This window comes from Sinocyclocheilus anshuiensis, unplaced genomic scaffold (assembly GCF_001515605.1).
Source record: "Sinocyclocheilus anshuiensis isolate Anshui unplaced genomic scaffold, SAMN03320099.WGS_v1.1 scaffold1530, whole genome shotgun sequence".
Taxonomy (NCBI): domain Eukaryota; kingdom Metazoa; phylum Chordata; class Actinopteri; order Cypriniformes; family Cyprinidae; genus Sinocyclocheilus; species Sinocyclocheilus anshuiensis.
In genome coordinates, this window is record NW_015542493.1 from 164,575 (window position 1) to 184,183 (window position 19,609).

A 19,609-nucleotide genomic window follows, 5' to 3' on the forward strand; every position below is an offset into this window, starting at 1 on the left:
TATATATAGTATATCACATTGAACAATAAATCCACACCATTATTTAGTTTGATAAATTCATGTTATTTTTAACATTTCCCATTGGTTGTGTTTTTATATGTGAATGTGTGTTTGTATACGTGAATGTGTCTTTAAAAGAAAGGCACAGTAAAGTCATTGCTGGTCTGTTATTTTTAGTCAAAGTGTTGATTCCGTCTTTGTCCTCTCTTCTCATTAAGATACATGTTGACGTAGGAAGTCAGCAGGTCATCAATTTTATAGCCCTTATAAACACAGGATAAAATTCTATTATTTTAAGATCTGAAAAATGATACTTCAAATGGCAAAAATCTACTATTGTATATATATACTGGTACTGTATATTGTTACAATTAAATTTTAAAAATAACAATATAAAAATTATATTTTTATAACAATTTCTATTTTAATTATCAGCCACCATTACTACAGTCTCCAGTGTCACGTGATGCTTCAGAAATCATTCTAATGTGCTGATTCAATATTGTAAACAGGTTTTGCTGCTAAATCATTTTTCCTTTTTTCTTCTACTTTAATCTTACTTACCTCACACTTTTAAATTGTAGTGTATCATGGTTTCCACAAAAATATTAAGGAACAAAAACATTGATAATAATAAGAAACGTTTCTTGAGCACCAAATCAGCATAATAGAAACAGTTTTGAAGTATCATGTGACACTGAAGACCAGAAAAAGCCACATCTGTGTCACTTACCAGGGAAGTTTCACACAGGATTTTGTTCCCTCTGACAAGGTTTCCTACAGTCATGTGGAAGTATGTGCTTCCTAAATTCATGTTATTTTTAACATTTCCCATTGGTTGTGTTTTTATATGTGAATGTGTGTTTGTATACGTGAATGTGTCTTTAAAAGAAAGGCACAGTAAAGTCATTGCTGGTCTGTTATTTTTAGTCAAAGTGTTGATTCCGTCTTTGTCCTCTCTTCTCATTAAGATACATGTTGACGTAGGAAGTCAGCAGGTCATCAATTTTATAGCCCTTATAAACACAGGATAAAATTCTATTATTTTAAGATCTGAAAAATGATACTTCAAATGGCAAAAATCTTACCAGGGAAGTTTCACACAGGATTTTGTTCCCTCTGACAAGGTTTCCTACAGTCATGTGGAAGTATGTGCTTCCACTGCACCAGTTTGCAATTTTGTTATATGGATGCACTGCCAGAATGTCCTTAAAACAGTGTAACAGAGTTACGATACAGTACATGATTCATATTTTAAGTAGACATTGTAATTTTACATTCAAGCTTACAGGAACTCTCATCTGAGGTGTTATACAAATGTTGCATAGGGAAACACATGATAAGCAGTTAAAGTGAGACAAAAAAGCTTGTTCAAAAAGAGTTATCAATTGATGATACCTTTGTTTTGGGGTGAATGACAGTGACGCCCTGTTTGCTAATGGCAATCCTCACAATGTCAGGGAAATTGGGCTCTGATGTTTGCTGTAATATCAAGAATAATTTTATAAACTTTTTTTTTTTTTTTTAAGTAATATTAGCAAAAATATTATTGTGCTGCAGACTCGAATTGCTTACTTTCACGTCAAAAAAGGCACAGCCAAATGTGGGCCATTTGTAGACAATCTTTAAAAAGCCAATCACTGCCTGTTCCACAGTCGTGCCAGTTTGCTTGTTGTACTCAGCAAAAATGTGCTGTTGAAAAATGGTTATGAATAAGAAACACTTCAGAAGCATAATATTACTTATACATTAACAATGCACAGAATGCAGTGCAGTGCACTGGAACTGACCTTTTTCCATTCATCAGCAGACATGGCTTTAAGCTGGTCATTAGGCACCAGGTCTTTCAGCATCCTAGGAATCATGGGAAACTGAGTTTTATCATTGTCCACTTTCATCCTGAAGAGTAGAGCGCCTAGCATCACCATTTCTTCTTTGGTACAACGATGATAACCTCTCAAGTACTTGGGCAACTCCTAGATAGTGTGAGAAATATGGAAAAATATTTTCTTCAATGCTTTCAGGGAAGCTATATGGAAAATTTTCCAAACTTTTTTAAGTACCTGTGGATAATGGAAGATGAGATCCGCCTCCACATCTCTACCAGGGATAATGTTGAACCATAGTTTTCTCATAAAGAAAACCGTGTAGGACACATTCACTGGACCACCCGCTGTTTAAAACAGTATAAGCAACAGCAGTTGTTTTGAATTTGACTTAACTATGTAAAAATGGTGACTGACTCAAACTTGTTCCTTTTAGGGTACGTTTACACGACAACAATGTACTAAAAGGTACAAACGACAATGTTGTCAAAACAATCCCCGTTCACACGGAGCCAAAAACCGCTGTATTATGAATGCCAGGCCAGTAGCTGGCAATGTCACTTTGTAAAGAAATTTTATGCGTCTGCACACATACACACATATGCCTGTATTACATTACCATTTTCACAAATTAGCATTTTTGTAGTTTACACAGAGACGATAACTTTGAAAGTGAAACACAAGGTTTGCTTTTTCAGTCCCCCAAAATGCAGCTGTTGTGTAAATGAATGGCCAAAACGGGCGTGTAAAAAAAAAAGTTTTTAGTTGGTGTCTTAACTGTTACTGTTGTGTAAATGTACCCATAGTGATTGAATGACTGTTGATAGTCAAAGCATTTGAAAGTTGACATTTTTTTATTCAGTTTCTTGCAGGAGATTTCTGAAAAGTGGTACAGTGACCGAATATGCTTCCCATGCTACACAGTATGCAAATCAAATGCATTTGACGCTGCTATCTCATAAGGCCATAAGAGTCAACAGGAGAGCTGTGAGCCGGGCCGCCAAATCTGTGTCACTTACCAGTGAAGTTTCACACAGGATTTTGTTCCCTCTGACAAGGTTTCCTACAGTCATGTGGAAGTATGTGCTTCCACTGCACCAGTTTGCAATTTTGTTATATGGATGCACTGCCAGAATGTCCTTAAAACAGTGTAACAGAGTTACGATACAGTACATGATTCATATTTTAAGTAGACATTGTAATTTTACATTCAAGCTTACAGGAACTCTCATCTGAGGTGTTATACAAATGTTGCATAGGGAAACACATGATAAGCAGTTAAAGTGAGACAAAAAAGCTTGTTCAAAAAGAGTTATCAATTGATGATACCTTTGTTTTGGGGTGAATGACAGTGACGCCCTGTTTGCTAATGGCAATCCTCACAATGTCAGGGAAATTGGGCTCTGATGTTTGCTGTAATATCAAGAATAATTTTATAAACTTTTTTTTTTTTTTTTAAGTAATATTAGCAAAAATATTATTGTGCTGCAGACTCGAATTGCTTACTTTCACGTCAAAAAAGGCACAGCCAAATGTGGGCCATTTGTAGACAATCTTTAAAAAGCCAATCACTGCCTGTTCCACAGTCGTGCCAGTTTGCTTGTTGTACTCAGCAAAAATGTGCTGTTGAAAAATGGTTATGAATAAGAAACACTTCAGAAGCATAATATTACTTATACATTAACAATGCACAGAATGCAGTGCAGTGCACTGGAACTGACCTTTTTCCATTCATCAGCAGACATGGCTTTAAGCTGGTCATTAGGCACCAGGTCTTTCAGCATCCTAGGAATCATGGGAAACTGAGTTTTATCATTGTCCACTTTCATCCTGAAGAGTAGAGCGCCTAGCATCACCATTTCTTCTTTGGTACAACGATGATAACCTCTCAAGTACTTGGGCAACTCCTAGATAGTGTGAGAAATATGGAAAAATATTTTCTTCAATGCTTTCAGGGAAGCTATATGGAAAATTTTCCAAACTTTTTTAAGTACCTGTGGATAATGGAAGATGAGATCCGCCTCCACATCTCTACCAGGGATAATGTTGAACCATAGTTTTCTCATAAAGAAAACCGTGTAGGACACATTCACTGGACCACCCGCTGTTTAAAACAGTATAAGCAACAGCAGTTGTTTTGAATTTGACTTAACTATGTAAAAATGGTGACTGACTCAAACTTGTTCCTTTTAGGGTACGTTTACACGACAACAATGTACTAAAAGGTACAAACGACAATGTTGTCAAAACAATCCCCGTTCACACGGAGCCACGCAAATGTCTACAAACGCTGTATTATGCATGCCAGGCCAGTAGTTGGCGATGTAACTTTGTAAAGAAACACCACAAGCCTGCGCACATACATATAGACTAAACATGTCACTATTTTCACAAATTCACTATTTTTTTTTTAGTTTACACAGAGACGACAACAGAATCGTTTACAAAAACTTGCATTTCGAACCCCCAAAACACCACTGTTGTGTACATGAACAGCAAAAACGCATAATGTTTTTAGCTGAAAATGGTGTCATGTAAACATTCCCTCAATCAGTGATCTAAAGATTAAAAACACCTAATAAAGTTATCAAAATCTTACCCTGATTCACTCTCTTTGCTCTCCTGGACCAGTCAGTAATCTGTCTCAGGCTGTCAAAGAAGTAGTCAGTTTCATTCAGACTCAGAACCTGACAGAAAGAAAATGCTAGATTAATATACAGACAAAGGTTATGTAAAAATGAACACGAAAAATGAAAGGACATGACATGGGATCATTGGCAGAGCTGTAACCACTGTAGACATTGAGGAGGCAATGTCTCTCCCAATAATCAAGACTAAGATATAACAATATATGATTTTTAAAAGGTCAGTTCTTAAACAATTGGTTTAAGATCCTGAATATGTGTTTACAGCCATGACTGTTAAATATAAATCATGGTAACTGGGGTACAAACCTTATCAGGAGTTTTCACAAAGATGCTGAAACCTTCAGCTGAGGACAACATGAGTTTATTAGCAATGGTCCGGACCAGGTCCTTTATCTTGGTGTTGGATGCCACCTCAAAATTCTGTCCAGAAGTGCGAGAAAACAAAAAAACATTTCAAGGACACTAGATTCATATTCCATGAATAAAATGCATGACTTGCATTGGCAGCAAATTGACTGTAGATTTCATGTTTATTCAACTGCTATTATTTTCACAATTTTGAACATTATAAAAGTTATTGAGGTGCAAACTACTACTGTAGGGCTAAAAAAAATGATGCTGCACTAGTGCCTGACTGGGGAGCAGAAAAAAAAAATTGTTGATCCATGTACTGTGTGTTGCATTACCTCTTGAGTGTCATTGGGGAACTGAATTTTGTGGAAGATCTGGGTGCTGTTCTGCTGAATTGCATCAACCTCCACCTGGTGAGGTGGAAGCTTTCTGGGCTCCATTCTAGCACAAAAACAATGACAAATGTCACCTTACACACAGTAAACATACTATCACACCAAATCAACAATGCAGTTCTCATTATCTGCGACCCAGCTTGTGGACTCACTATAATTTCAACTATAGTGCTACAGTAGCGTTTCCCAAATGTGGAAGTCTTTGAACAGTTGCAGTAGCAGATGAAGCCGCTGTAAATTCTGTACTATCCTATCACTCAGTGCTGACACTTTCCTGGCATTGCACCAGTCTGGCAAAGGTTAGCATGCTAAAAGGAGAGGTGTTGCTGCGCTAATAGTGTGAAACAGTGTGTGATTTTAAAAGACTGAATTACTAGTACCTAGAAACAATAATTTTTTATTAAATTATATTAAATATAAAAGCAACTACGTTAAGTGGCTATATCATATGCAAAGTTGTTTTAGAAAATAATGTAAATAAGCCAAGCTTGTGTTAACAAGTTAAACTGTTATCGTCTGCTAACAGGGTGTTTATCTAGTCATGCTTTACAGTATATCAGTCCAGTAATATAACACACATGCTGTTTGAGATGAGCTCCAATAGGTTATGGCTCTCAGGTAAGCCAGCCAAAGTTCAAAGAGTAAAAAACAATACAGGCTTTATTCTCATAAGCTTTTATACAGTGACTTAAACATTAGCTTTTAGTGATTCTATAACTGAACTGAACTCACATGATAGTAAAGCTTAGGAATGTATGATCAATTCATGAAGTCTGTTCATTCGTTGCATTTCTTCATGTTGTTATACCCATAAAGCAATGTGATTTCATTTGTAATGATAAAAGTTTGGGTTGAAATAAAATATGCTTGTGGAATATTGGACATACCTCCGAGCCCCTTGCAGTCTCTGGAGGCAGTCTGTGGCCAATGGCTCTCGTTTGCGTGTCTCAATGAAACGCTGAGCATGTTTCAGCAGAGAGTTACTGGGAGGAAAGAGACCACAGCACAGCCACAGCAGCTGCCAACCCTGCTCCACACTGTACCTGATTGAGAAAGAACATTTATACAAGTTAACTTACCATAATAACGTAACAGTTATGTATTTATTATAAACTAATGTAATAATAAGCATAGCATCTGAAATGGCATATATACCATAAACTGCATGTTTCACAGATTATCTAATGTCTAAAAGTGAATCAATGAATCAGTTCAATGAACCTGCTGCTTGTTGACGGAATCACTGAATTGAATTAATTTCAATTATTATTACTTTATGTAGTCTCTTCTAAGTTTGATATGGTTTTATGGTTTCTAACACGAAAGTTTACAATGTTTTTTTTTTTTTTCTGAAGTGCCCATTGCTTATTTAATTTCATAATGATAAAAAATATTGGCACCTGAAACTCTGTAAAGTATGATTGTTTGGTCCTGTGCTGAAAAGGAAATTTAAAGACTGAATGTCTTGAAACTAACTGTATACCAGTGATCTAAAGCTTCTAGACCTATAAGCTGGTTAAATGATCAAACTTAAAAAAGAAGAAGCTTATTAAAAGAAAAAGAACACTGATGGATAAAGAGGTTAAAGGTTGCATAGTTCCCCCTCACTGTTATTAAGGGCAAGCTGACTTTGGTGCAACTACAATCCCAAAAGGAAAACTGTACAGAACTATTGAGAAACTGTGCCTCTGTCACATCTTTGTATCAAGTTCACAAGTGATTATGATTTCAACAGATATTCTAGTGGTGTCAAACGATTAATCGCGATTAATCGCATCCAAAATAAAAGATTTTGTTTACATAATATATATGTGTGTACTGTGTATATTTATTATGAATATATAAATACACACACATGCATGTATATATTTAAGAAAAATGTTATGTTTATATATTAAATCTATTTATATATGATATAAATTATATGAATATAAATATATACATGTAATTATTTTCCAAATATATGCTGTATGTGTGTGTATTTATATATTCATAAATAGACACAATACACACACATATATTATTTAAACAAAACTTTTATTTTGGATACGATTAATCATTTGACAGCACTAGATACTACTCTTATTTACTGCTTGCATGTGCATTACCATTCAAAAGTCTGGGGTCAGAATTAAAAAAAACAAAAATGAATACTTCTATTCCACAAAAATGCATTAAACTGATCAAAAGTGACAGTAAAGAATGTATGTTAATAAAATATGAATAAACATATTTTAAACTTACATATTATATAATCTTAATGTTATAAAAAATTACTATTTCAAATAAACACTGTTCTTTTGAACTTCCTATGCATCGAAGAATCCTGAAAATTGCATCATAGTCTATTATAAAAAATATGTTTTTTGAAAACCAAATCAGCATATTATAATGATTCTGAAGAATCATGTGACACTGAAGACTGGAGTAACATTAATATTTTTTTTTCAACTGGATTTCTGTTAAATAAATGCAGCCTTGGTGAGCATAAGAGACTTCTTTCAAAAACATGAAATATTTTACAGACCCCAAACTTTTGTGGTAGTGTACAGGCATTCAATAGGCAATGCAGTATTGACTTTGAGCATGTAATGCTGTTTACCGGTTGTTATTGCTGGTCATTTGTTTCATGATCTGACAGTAGATCTCATCTCTGAGCTCCTCATTTCCTGTAGGTGGGCCAAAGATCTGGTCTGTGAGTTCCAGGGGGCTCTGGACCTGTCTAGTTGGGTAGTCACCCATGTACTTCAGAATAGGTGCACACCATTTAGTCAAGGAATCAGCACTTTCCTGGGTCGTATCCTACCTGGATAACCAGGTTAGCTGGTAAGTTTTACTTATGGATCAGTGCTTATGTAACCCTACATCAAACTACAACAGCTGCCATGTTCTACAGCTTTATGCATTACTACATTTAGATATGAATTAGGTAAATAAAAGGGCTCAACTGCTACTTTGGCAATAAGCAATGTTCAAAGATATGAGTGCAATAAATGATAAAGGCTTAAATATGTGTGGCAAAGGATATCAGTGAAGCCATTGCAGGCTAGTGGGCTTAAATCTGGATTGCCCACCAGTCTCTTTAGCAGGGGCTGTCTGATGGGTTCTCTGGAGTTGGCCCACAGCCTCTCAGGTGCTGCATTCTTAGAGATCACCAGTCTGTTCACATCTTTGATGGGCTGCCTGTGACAATGACAAAAACATCAGGTCATTCATGTTTGCTTCTGAAACGCTTAAGAATTTAGTATGTTTTAAATAAGAGCAATAATGATGTGGTCCAAAAGTTGCTGCAAGTACCTGAAATAATCAACAGAGAAATCTTTTAGAGTTGAAGGAGCCACTCTTTCAGTGATGGTTCCTTTTACGGAGTTGTCTATGATGGTCTTTCTCTGATCTGGGGACAAGCTGATCAGGCTCTTAAAAAACAGAGCAAAAAGTCAGAATGCATTAGCTATCAACACAACTATGACAAATATTCCATAATATATAGACATTTACAGATCTAAAGAACTTAGAACTCCATTGAAAAGCACAAAAAAAAACATATTCAAGTTCTCACCAGGACTTCATTTGTTGGCTTCGTAAGAGTAGGAAGAATCAAGACAGCATCTGCAGGGACTGCTCCAATTTCTCCTGTCCTCTCATTCTTACCCTTCAACCAGCCGCGGGCAACAGAAAACTCATCATCCTTAATGAGGTAGATGAGCTCTGCCTTCTTGAAGCTGAGAAATGTTTTATCATCTTGAAAAACATCCAAACCATTTTTCATTAGACAAAAACAAGTCAAATCATAGATCATGGACAATCAAATAAAAAATGTATACAGCATATTTCCTCTTCTGACCTTGTCTATTAACCTCCTGTAGGGTCACAGCATATTGTGAACGTTGTATCAGGCCTGCCAGGAACATGGCTACCAGATCTGAGATGTCAGTGGCCGTGATTGCATTCAGTGTGAAGTCTCCTTTCAGAGTCAGCAAACACATACATTTCCTTTCTCTGGAGGAGATGATGCAGGGAGAATATAGAGAATTTACATATTTTTGGGAAGGTATCACTTATATTTATTGAATTAAAAATATCATATTTTAACCTTATGAATGACAAGACAACTTGATACAAAGCCGATGTATCCAACTCACCTGATAGCATTGACCCCGGTAAGCTCTGGGTAAGACAGCACCAGGAGATTCTTTTCTCGTTCATCTAGGAATGTTATTCCCACTGAATTAATGGCAAAGATGAACTTGCTCTTTGGTAGAGAAGGACCTGAATATTGAAATGGCAAATTTAATCTAGTTTATCAAATTTTATAAAGTTTTCGCTCATATTCTTCTGCATTAGCTATGGAAATTATGTAATTTGCAATGTACATTACTGTTCAGAAAATTTGGGGCTCTCTTTTTCTCATCAAGCCTGCATTTGATATTTGATTTGACAGTAACATTGTGAAATATTATTACAATTTAAAGGGATAGTTCAGCCAAAAATGAAAATTCTGTCATTAATTACTCACCCTCATGTCATTCCAAACCTGTAAGACCTTTGTTCATCTTCGGAACACAAACTAAGATATTTTTGATGAAATCCGAGAGCTTTCTGACCCTACATAGACTGTAACATAACTACCATGTTCAAGGCCCAGAAAGGTAGTAAGTACATTGTTAAAATAGTCCTTGTGACATCAGTGGTTCAACCGTAATTTTCTGAAGCTACAAGAATACTTTTTGTGTATATGAATGGTCTTACGGGTTTGGAATGACATGAGGGTGAGTAATTAATGACAGAATTTTCATTTTTGGCTGAACTATCCCTTTAAAATAACTTTTATATTTTAATTTATTGTAAAATGTCATTTATTCCTGTGATGGCAAAGCTGCTTTTCAGCAGCCATTATTCCAATCTTCAGTGTTACATGATACTTCAGAAATCATTATAATATGCTGATTTGGTGCTCAAGAAACATTTTATATTATTATAAATGCTGAAAACCAATATGCTGCTTTGAAACCATTTTTTCAGGATTCTCTGATTAATAGAAAGTTCAAATAAACATTTATTTAAATATCTTTTGTAAAAACATTTTGTAACATTATAATTGTCTTTTCTGTCATTTTTTATAGTTAAAAGTATTTAAAGTACTAATTTCTTTCAAAAATCTTACTGAACCCAAATTTTGAACAGTAGTGTAATAACCATCTTAGCATGTAGTACACACCAGATAACTTGGTAACTTCAAAAAACTTGGAGAAGAGCATTGGCCACTTTTGACGAGCATAGTCAACCACCTCTGCTTTGACTTTATCAGACTTGGTCCGAGTGTTTATTAATGGGCCCTAACAAAAAGAGACCAATGTTTGTAAAATGCTTTGACTTTCAAACAGGTGGAAAGCTTTATTATGTTTATTTTAACATAAGCAATAATAGAAACATCTGTACCTGCGCATGTGCTGTGTTGACCATCTGGGTCCACTTTTCTTCTGACTTGGCCTCCAGTAGTTTGGAGTTAATGCACTCCTTAACTACAGTCCTAGTATTCTCCATACTCATGTCTGATCCAAACTGCACATAGAAGTGCTTTGCTGCAAGCGCAACAGTGTCTTCCTCCTGATACAAACACAAAGGTGAAATGCCATAGAATTAATGACATGATGTGGTCCCCTACTGTGGGATAAGATCACATGATCAGCAAAAAATTACTCATTTTATCTCAATAACCCCTTTTATTGGACTCTTTCACCCACTGGATAAAGTAATCATGGCTGACTATGAATAAAACAATTCTACAATGGCATTGGTAACGGGAAACTATTAAATTAGCTTGATGCTGAAGTCCATGACGACTGCCGTTTTAATCAGCACAACATATGAAAATTCACTGAATGCACCTTTAAAAAACTGTGAGATAACTGCCAAAAAATAAGTACAAATAAATAAATTAAAGGCATAGTCCACCCAAAATGAAAATACTGTCAACATTTATTATCCCTGAAGTCATTCCAAACCTGTATGACTTTCTTTCTTCTGTGGAACACAAAAGAAGGTATTTTGAAGAATGTTGGTAACCAAACGGTTTTGGGTCCTATTGACTTCCATAGTATTTTTCTCTTGAGTCAATAAATCTATTGAAGTCAATGGGACCCGAAATCGTTTGGTTGACATCATTCTTCAAAATACCTTCTTTTGTGTTCCACAGAAGACAGGAAGTCATACAAGTTTTGAATGACATGAGGGGGAGTAAATGATGACAGAATTTTCACTTTTGGGTCAACTGATACTAAAAATGGTCTTAAGCACACCTTCTCACACTGGTATTCTCCATATTTCAGGCCTCTGATGACCTGTCTGTAGATAATGTCTGTGCTGACGTTATCCTGGCTGCAGTCATGCCAAGGTGTGAAGATCTCTTTACGGAAGAAGAGACGCCAAGGGGCATGTTGCTCCTGCCCACCCTTCCTCTTCACTTCCTGCTCACACTGAGAGATGGCATCCATCACATGCTCACGGCCACTACCTAGGGACCACACCTAAAAAGAGGGAGCACAATACCATGTCTTAAATTCTAATAATATGGAAAATCTGACTCAAACTCTAAATTCCAGGGCGAAGGCTTCATACCTTGTCATATAAAGCTACGTAAAGTGAGAAGCCAAATGTGTCCTGAAGTTTGACTTTCTGTGAGAGCATTTGGCAGACCTCTTTAGATGTGGAGGCAGAATCTACAGGCAAACTGATAGTCCTGCCATCCATCATAGTTACTGACATGACAATTGGTTTCTTGGACTTGGTGGCCTGTGATTAAACAGTGAGGGCATGAATTATAGTTTCAAATCTATGGTAGATGTTTGTTACTGGACCATAGGAGAATAAAGACCTAAGGGGTTTCACACATACAGCAATTTACAGCAACAATGCAACAGAAGTCATTACTTTCAATGAGCTGCCCATCATTATGACAATATTCAGAAGCGTTTCATTTTATCTAAATGAGCAGTTGCATTGGAGACACTGGAACACACATGATCCATCTCCTGAAAGCATTATTTACAAATCCTTTCCCTTTCATTTTAAACAGGAAGAAAACTGATTCCTTGTCCAAACTGACATCTCATTTTTAGCAGCAACAATTTTGAAAAGCTATGGCAGGTTGTTCAGTCCAAAAACACTGTATTTGTGAATGGGGCATAAATGTCTTGACCTGGAGCTCCAGCCAGCAGGGAGGCTCTCCACGCACTCCATTGGCAACAGTGCGCCTCAGTCGGTCCGCGCAGTAAGGCGCGTATCCCACAGGACCAAAACGAAGAAAACTTTTCAGGTACTGTGAGGAGATGAGACGACACATTCAGGACTACACAATGTGGAGACAACTTCAAATGTATTACCCCATAAAGAAATAGTCAAATCATGCATCAAAAAGTTTAATAAGGAAGACGGTCCTTTATTCACCTTGATGAAGCGCTCAGTAGGAGGAAAAATGCCCAAACAGATGCATAGGAGGATCCAGCCACGGAAGAAGCTGCCACGGTTTGAGTTCTCTTGGAGCTGCTTACAGATCTGGCAGTAGATTTCATCCCTAACAATGACAGATATTAAAGACTTAGAAGCAGAAACATCTGACCACTAAGCAATAGATAACTTATGGTTTGAAATAATTAACAACCTGAGGTCACGTCTGACAATGGCATATCCAACAATGATATGCAACTTTTCAAGAGATGTCATTGGCCGGTCCAGGGTGAGTCCGTCTGTGTTCATTTCATCTTCTTCACTAATAGTTTGCACAGTGGGTTGTTTGGAAACTTCAGTCCCATCCTCTGCCTTTACATGAAGAGTTTATGGGAATTATAAAGATTATAAATCATTCATCTGTTTGTTGCATTTAAGATGTTGTAATAATCAGGGATGCAAACTCATCATGGGTGAAAAAGGTGACAAAGACACACAACCCCAAAAAAAAAATATTTTTGAACTGTACTGAAGTAGTATAGCAAGTACAATAATGCATTAAATATTTTGAAGTATTTTTATATTTAATTTAAGAAATGCATTTTTTTAAATATTGCCTTTAGAAGGACACATCAAAAAAAGTGTTTTAACTGTAGAAGCTGCTAAATATATTCAGCCAACACAGACTTGTTGCTGTTATAGTTTTGTTACTCTGAATTTACTCTGCATCACTTAATGCACAGGTCTATTTTTGACATCGGTTTGTCAGATATATCGTTCCGCCCAGGGCAGTTTTCACTGTCAATCATAGCAATGACTGATGGAACAATTTAGTGGATTCACTCGTTGATTTTTTTTTTTACACTCGCGTTTGTCACTCTTGAAACAGTATACGTGGACATTCGGTCCTCTTAGACAAACAAAACTTTTCTTCAAATTGTCAATGGATTATGTAGAGATTCTAGAGAAATGGAGCAAAGCTCTTATAGCGCAACTGACTGAGCTTACTCAAGCGAAAACTCCTGATAAATTAATGACTAACTACACAATCAATCTCTTATTTACACCGTGTGTATGCGTTTTTTCTCTCTCTGATTATATTAGGTAGATCTGCAAGCATGTAGAACTCTGTAAACTTACGAAAACAAAAATTAGTTCAAAGGGGATTCTTCTGATTAACCTACAGAAAACACCTTTGACTGGCCATTGCTTTCAACAGAGATGCATGTGATTGGCTACAATACTCAATGCTGCAAAAACACGTAAATAAACTTGTGGTTTTGTAATTTGAAACCAGAGCGTGCACAGGACACACACAGGAGCGTTTAAAAGTGGTTGACTACAAGCGGGTAGATATGAATTAGTACTAATGGTACTGTAAAAAGACCCCCCCCACCACCACCACCAAAAACACTTTCTCATTGGATCTACACAAATCTCGTAGGTGACCTATTTTGATCTCAAAAAGGTGAGTTTTCACCGAAAGGTGAGGAGTTTGCATCTATGAATAATACGGTAATGTATTAGCTTTAAATAATTGTTTTAATATTGCTTTTTTGACAAATAAGAAAAGGAATAAAGACATCATGTGAAAGGTTCTTAGAAATGTTGGTTTCATATGGTTCTGAAAAACTTTCATACGATTTTCAAGAATAGCTTCAATATTCTCAGTATAGACTGCACATATTTTAACTCTATTTTCATGATAAAACTTTTTTAACAATTATCAACTGATATAAAGTCCTGACTTTTTTATGACATTTTACAACCTGGAATAAACTTGTCTTGTATTAAACAGGTCAAATTATTTGATATTTTATAAGAATAAATGACCTTAAGAAATAGCATAAATTAATATATTTTTTTTTTACAAAAATATATATATTACTTTCCTATCTACTCATTTAATGAATCAAAATTAACAGATAATGAGTGTCACATCATTGACCAATTTGCAACATTTATGTCTCACCTCTTCTGCTATAACAGATGGTTTTCTACTGGTTCTTCTGTTGGATTGAGGCCCCTCAGGAGCTGTGGGGATCTTTCTGTTTCGGGACATTATATCAGTGAAAGTTGAAGTCTTTCTGTTTCTCGGACCCTGCTCTGGTATGGCAGACAGTTTGTGGCTTGGAACACCATCATCTTGGACAGATTTTCTGTTCCGGGCCAGTAAGTCTGTAAAAGTTGAAGATTTTCTGTTGCGGGAAGCGTCTTCTGGAACTGTACTGAGTTTCCTGTTCGGAGAGTTTCTTGTATTTTTCATTCTCTGAAATAATGAGACATCAACACTTTCAGAAAAGGCTGCATTCCAAGAAAAGACTGCAGGATTTCTCTTCTTCTTTTTTTTGAGCTGCTAAAAGACCTGTATTGCTGGTCTTAGCTGGTATCCCAGCATGTCCAAGCTGGTTTTTTGCTGGCCAGCCAGCTAGTCTGACCCGGTGTTTTTTTTTTTTTTTTTCAGCTGTAAAATATGTAATAAAAAGGAGCTTCCTCACCTGGTCCAGGCCCACCATATGGCTGAGGCGTCTATCCTGTCTGGAGGCCACATCCTTCTGAAGAGAGCCTTCTGCAAAGGCTGGTCTACTTCTAGAGACCCCCTGAGCCTTTGGTTCAGGAAGGTCACCCATAAATCTCAAGATCATCCACCAAACTGTTAGTGAAGCCTGTGGAGAAGAAGAGAAGAGCAGTAGCAAGCACTTATTGTTAATGTGACACATCAGAAGAACATCATAAACCAACCAAAAGCTGGTCAAAGACAAAGGTGGCTTTACCAGGACATCATTCTCGTCCTCATGGTAGAGCAGAGGCTGTTGTAATCTCTGGCGAATGTGTGTGGGTGTGGCAGCGCCCTGGAAGTACATGGAAGCAAACTTGGAGAACGAGTACTCATCCAAATCATCATAGTCTTCCTCTGGAATCGCCATCATTGGAGCCTCATCCAGATCCACCTCTTCAAGCACCGCTCGTTTTCCCTCGAAGTCCTAAAAACACAACGTTTCCAGGCAGTTTTTGGTTTTAATGTTATTGTTATCCAAACATTAACATTGTGCTTTTTTGAGAAGTTTGATCTCTCACCTCAAAGCCCACAGGTGCCTGGCCCTCCTGTCCGCCAACCATGCTAGGCAAGAAGCCAAAGATATCATCCACCATTTCCTGGTCTGTGATGGATTCCAACTGGTCAGCCGCCTCTCTTTCTTTTTTCTGCCGCAGAATTTCATCAAGCCTCCTTTGCCTCTCTAGAGCAGCAAGTTCTTCTGCTCTACGTTCCTGAAGTGAGAGGGAAGCCTGCAAACAACAGAGACAGCAACAGATGAAGATGACACGTAGCCTGAACTATTTAGCAAACTGTCTTCTAAACATGGTGATTCTATCCATCAGAAAACTTCCTACATCTCTCTTCATCTTCTTGACAGCTTTTCTGGCTAGAGTTCCTCTGGTGTAAGCCTGCAGGAGTATCACTGCCGCTCTCTTCCGTTTCCACTCCTTCCTCATCAGGAAGCCACGAGTCTGAGCCTGAAGCAGAATAGTTGCTTGTCGCTTCTGTTTATACTGCCAGGTCATCTGACGAGAGCGTACTTGAGCCCGCAGACGGGCAAAACCCAACTGGACCTGCAGAAAGGCAAGTGACACTCTACATACATGTACAAGCAATGACTATCAACATTTAGAATCTGTCAGTCTGCAGTTAGAGGACAACGTACCACTCTGTAAAGTTTTCTGACTTTGTGTCCTCGCCAGGTTTTCTGTATGGTCACAGCTGCTCTTCTCTTTCTCAGGAACACTTTCCTGCAAGAAAACAAAATGGCAACTGATAAACCAATGTGTGAAAATTTTCTCTGCAAACGTAGGATATTATCCTCAGTCTTTTACCTGTGTTTATATCCTCTCAGGACTTTCTGAATAACAAGTGCCTTCTTATTGAGAGCTCTGTCTCGTGCCAGTTCCAAAACAGTATCATGGAAATCCTGATGCAAAAAAAAAGAATCACGTTAGAATGGATCTACTTTAAAAATGCTGTAATCGTACCTGTAAAATTCACCTCAGTACCTTCAGAAACACTTTAGTCTTGCCGATCTTCCAGTCCTCTTCAGTCAGAACATTCTCACAGATGCTTTCACAGCATTTATTGGCACTCTCCTTTAATATTACAGTAAATATTAAAATTAATGGGTGCAATAATGCAAAAAAAGTACTTCTTTATGCTTTTAATTTGCATTTTTTACTCACTTTCCATCTAAACAAATATTGAAACAAGATAAATTTACTTGAGAAGCATATTTAGGCTAAATTTAGAAGAACATATATTTAATATTCTTTAATACAAATGTATTTTGTCTTATGGAAAAATACATTGGAGCACTTATAAAAGTGCTCTAAAAGATTTTAGCCATTTGCTACCCTTAGCTACTGAATTGGCTCACCCACATCCACAAAACCCTGCAATAAAAAAAAAATGTCGTCAGCAAATCCCAACAACGCAGAAAGGAAACTGAAAATCAAGACAGAAATACTCTTAGGTACCACATAAAATGATCTTACTACCAAAATGTGATCACGGAAATGAGCCCTGAACTCTGCAAACAACAACAAGAGTGGCTTTTTTAAGCCAAAAAAGTATCCTTTTTTAAGCCAACAAGAGGGCGCTCTTTGCCTCTCTGCTCTTTATATGCTGATGTTTGCTGATATAGTGTTGGCTGTTGGCTATAATGTCTTTTCGGAGGGTTGAGGATGGGGTTTTGGTGGCCATTGATGTGGCTGGTCTAATTCAGACTGTGTCAAACAAGCAAAACAGCTAAAATCGCTTATAGAACCTTCAAAACCTGTTCCAATCTATATTACAGAAACCACTGCAACACTTAATTCATATCAAACAACACAGAATCATCTCTCACAGTTTTGGGGTCACAAACACTGGACTTGAGCAGCACACGGTAACGCTCTAGAAACTCATCAAATGTGTGACGGATGGGATAGCCAGCCTTCCTAATGCGGATAGTCTCCATCATTCCAGAGTAACGAAGTTGACGGATACACAGTTCCCTGTCAAAGAGCTGAAACAAAGACGGAAAAGTGGGTCACTGAGAGAAAAGTGAGTCAATGGACAGAGAAAATGAACTGAACTTACCATAGGCTTCTTGAAGTCATTGGGTTTAATACAGCGAATAAAGAAAGGCTGGCAGGCAGTTAGAGTCTTCATTAAAGAGTCCAGCGACTGACGAAACTGCCCACATAATGTAGGCACACGTTTCTTTGAGTCTGCTGTTTGCTGAAGGAATAGCAAATCAAAGGTAAAGCAAATGAAAATCCTTTTATCAGGTTAAATCGGCAGAAGAGTGGAAGTTTTTTTAGTATTAAAGACCTAAATTCCAGTGTACAACAAATGTTTGTACACTATTTGCCTTTAGCTGGTGTTAACATACCCGGAGTGAGTTTTTTGGGGTGACGATAGTGTGGTTGGAACTAGTTTTCGCCTCTGTGGTGCTGAGCTCATTGTGAAATATCTGCTTTAGTAGCTTATTGGATGATGTGTGTATCAGCTGGATAACATCATTGCTCAGAGTATCTCTGTTCTTCTCAAGGAAACCTATATGCACAGTAAATTTCATAAAACATTTTAGATATTTTTAAATCCAAAAACTAATGTGAAAGTACATTGTGAAGAACTTTGATAGCCTGTATTACCTTTGCAGTCATAGTAGACGACTCCAGCAAAATGCCGGATTCCAAACTGTGTGTCGTGATTGTTTTTGGGGGGCATGTAGATGTCACCCTTCCCATGAACCTGATTCATTTTGTTAAGCATTGTAGCATCTGTGCCCTGGAGAAAATTACAATTGTTCATAACTGTATATAAATATGTATAGATTGTAATTAAAGATATGCAGTTTTGAGATATCAGCAGTCACACATTGCCTGATTATGAATTATCAAAGAAAGCCTATATGGTAAATAAAAGCAAATATATTTTAGAACCTTAGGAAAGAGACTCTCTTCATCAATAAGAGCGAGAACGTTGAGAGGCTTTACGGCCAGAACATCAAGCGTACACTGGTTGTCGTTAAATTCAATGTTGTTCCAGACGATGTTTTCGCGGGTGTATTCCTGTTGTTCAAGCTTGAAGACATGTTTCACAAAGAACTGCTGAAGCTGCTCATTGGCAAAGTTGATGCAGAGCTGTTCAAAGCTGCAGGAATCACAGACAAGATTAAGATCAAAGATTCTATCAAAGACTATAGAATGCCCAATAGGGATGTGCATCTCATGACTCAGGCCGATACAATACGCATCTCAATGCATAGCCAACGATACGATACATTAAAGATACATATGAAGCAGCTACCGATGCGATACGATTCACCCCTGTTACGATGCAGTGCGATCCGATTTCGATTCGATTCGATTCAACACAATGCGATTCGATGCAATGGAGAAAATATGATCACTTTTAATGCCTCGAGGCCTGTTTCATAAAACAAGTTAACCAAATAAGCCAGGTTTATTTCATGTAGTCTGACTCATTGTCAAATGATTTGGTTCCATAAAGCAAATTTAACATGGGCCTAGATCAAGCTTAGTCACTGTGGCAACTTATGCTGGGAAACTAACCTGGTCTAAAGCAGGCTAAGCTAAGCTCCTCTACTGACGAACAGGAACACAGTGATATTACCACTGTCTCACATACTATTATTTGACTTTTTTTTTTCTAGATTTTAACTGCTATAAGAAACACACATTAACTCATTTTAGCTTAGTAATTACAGTAGTACAGTAGTACAGTAATTAGTACTGTAGCCTACTAGCTTACATAATTTACCTATTACAATAGTCCCTTTACAGTTACTGCTATCATAAAAATACACTTTATATGTAGGTGTAAAATTCTCAAAAGACACATTTAATGTCCAATGACAAATATTTTAGCAAAATGTATATTTTACTC

General features: G+C 37.0%; 1 protein-coding gene across 1 annotated transcript in view; it reads right to left on the reverse strand.

The window, feature by feature from the left end:
- Positions 1-843: 843 nt before the first annotated feature.
- Positions 844-19,609, reverse strand: part of LOC107694127 (unconventional myosin-VIIa-like) — a 27,013-nt gene continuing 8,247 nt past the window's right edge. Inside the window, exons 13-48 of the mRNA XM_016493738.1 lie at positions 18,643-18,853; positions 18,352-18,487; positions 18,090-18,253; positions 17,795-17,935; positions 17,562-17,720; positions 16,717-16,806; positions 16,540-16,634; positions 16,371-16,455; positions 16,060-16,278; positions 15,745-15,954; positions 15,441-15,650; positions 15,165-15,332; positions 14,639-14,935; positions 12,881-13,038; positions 12,667-12,793; positions 12,419-12,538; positions 11,839-12,012; positions 11,520-11,747; positions 10,660-10,827; positions 10,439-10,556; positions 9,363-9,489; positions 9,065-9,219; positions 8,780-8,961; positions 8,518-8,636; positions 8,249-8,403; positions 7,823-7,976; positions 6,108-6,263; positions 5,161-5,266; positions 4,781-4,894; positions 4,426-4,513; positions 3,821-3,930; positions 3,548-3,733; positions 3,333-3,449; positions 3,156-3,239; positions 2,846-2,965; positions 844-1,016 (exon numbers count right to left, since the gene is read on the reverse strand). Coding sequence (XP_016349224.1) covers positions 927-1,016; positions 2,846-2,965; positions 3,156-3,239; positions 3,333-3,449; positions 3,548-3,733; positions 3,821-3,930; positions 4,426-4,513; positions 4,781-4,894; positions 5,161-5,266; positions 6,108-6,263; positions 7,823-7,976; positions 8,249-8,403; positions 8,518-8,636; positions 8,780-8,961; positions 9,065-9,219; positions 9,363-9,489; positions 10,439-10,556; positions 10,660-10,827; positions 11,520-11,747; positions 11,839-12,012; positions 12,419-12,538; positions 12,667-12,793; positions 12,881-13,038; positions 14,639-14,935; positions 15,165-15,332; positions 15,441-15,650; positions 15,745-15,954; positions 16,060-16,278; positions 16,371-16,455; positions 16,540-16,634; positions 16,717-16,806; positions 17,562-17,720; positions 17,795-17,935; positions 18,090-18,253; positions 18,352-18,487; positions 18,643-18,853 — 5,341 coding nt within the window. The 3' untranslated portion in view covers positions 844-926. The remainder of the gene's footprint in view (positions 1,017-2,845; positions 2,966-3,155; positions 3,240-3,332; positions 3,450-3,547; positions 3,734-3,820; positions 3,931-4,425; positions 4,514-4,780; positions 4,895-5,160; positions 5,267-6,107; positions 6,264-7,822; positions 7,977-8,248; positions 8,404-8,517; positions 8,637-8,779; positions 8,962-9,064; positions 9,220-9,362; positions 9,490-10,438; positions 10,557-10,659; positions 10,828-11,519; positions 11,748-11,838; positions 12,013-12,418; positions 12,539-12,666; positions 12,794-12,880; positions 13,039-14,638; positions 14,936-15,164; positions 15,333-15,440; positions 15,651-15,744; positions 15,955-16,059; positions 16,279-16,370; positions 16,456-16,539; positions 16,635-16,716; positions 16,807-17,561; positions 17,721-17,794; positions 17,936-18,089; positions 18,254-18,351; positions 18,488-18,642; positions 18,854-19,609) is intronic.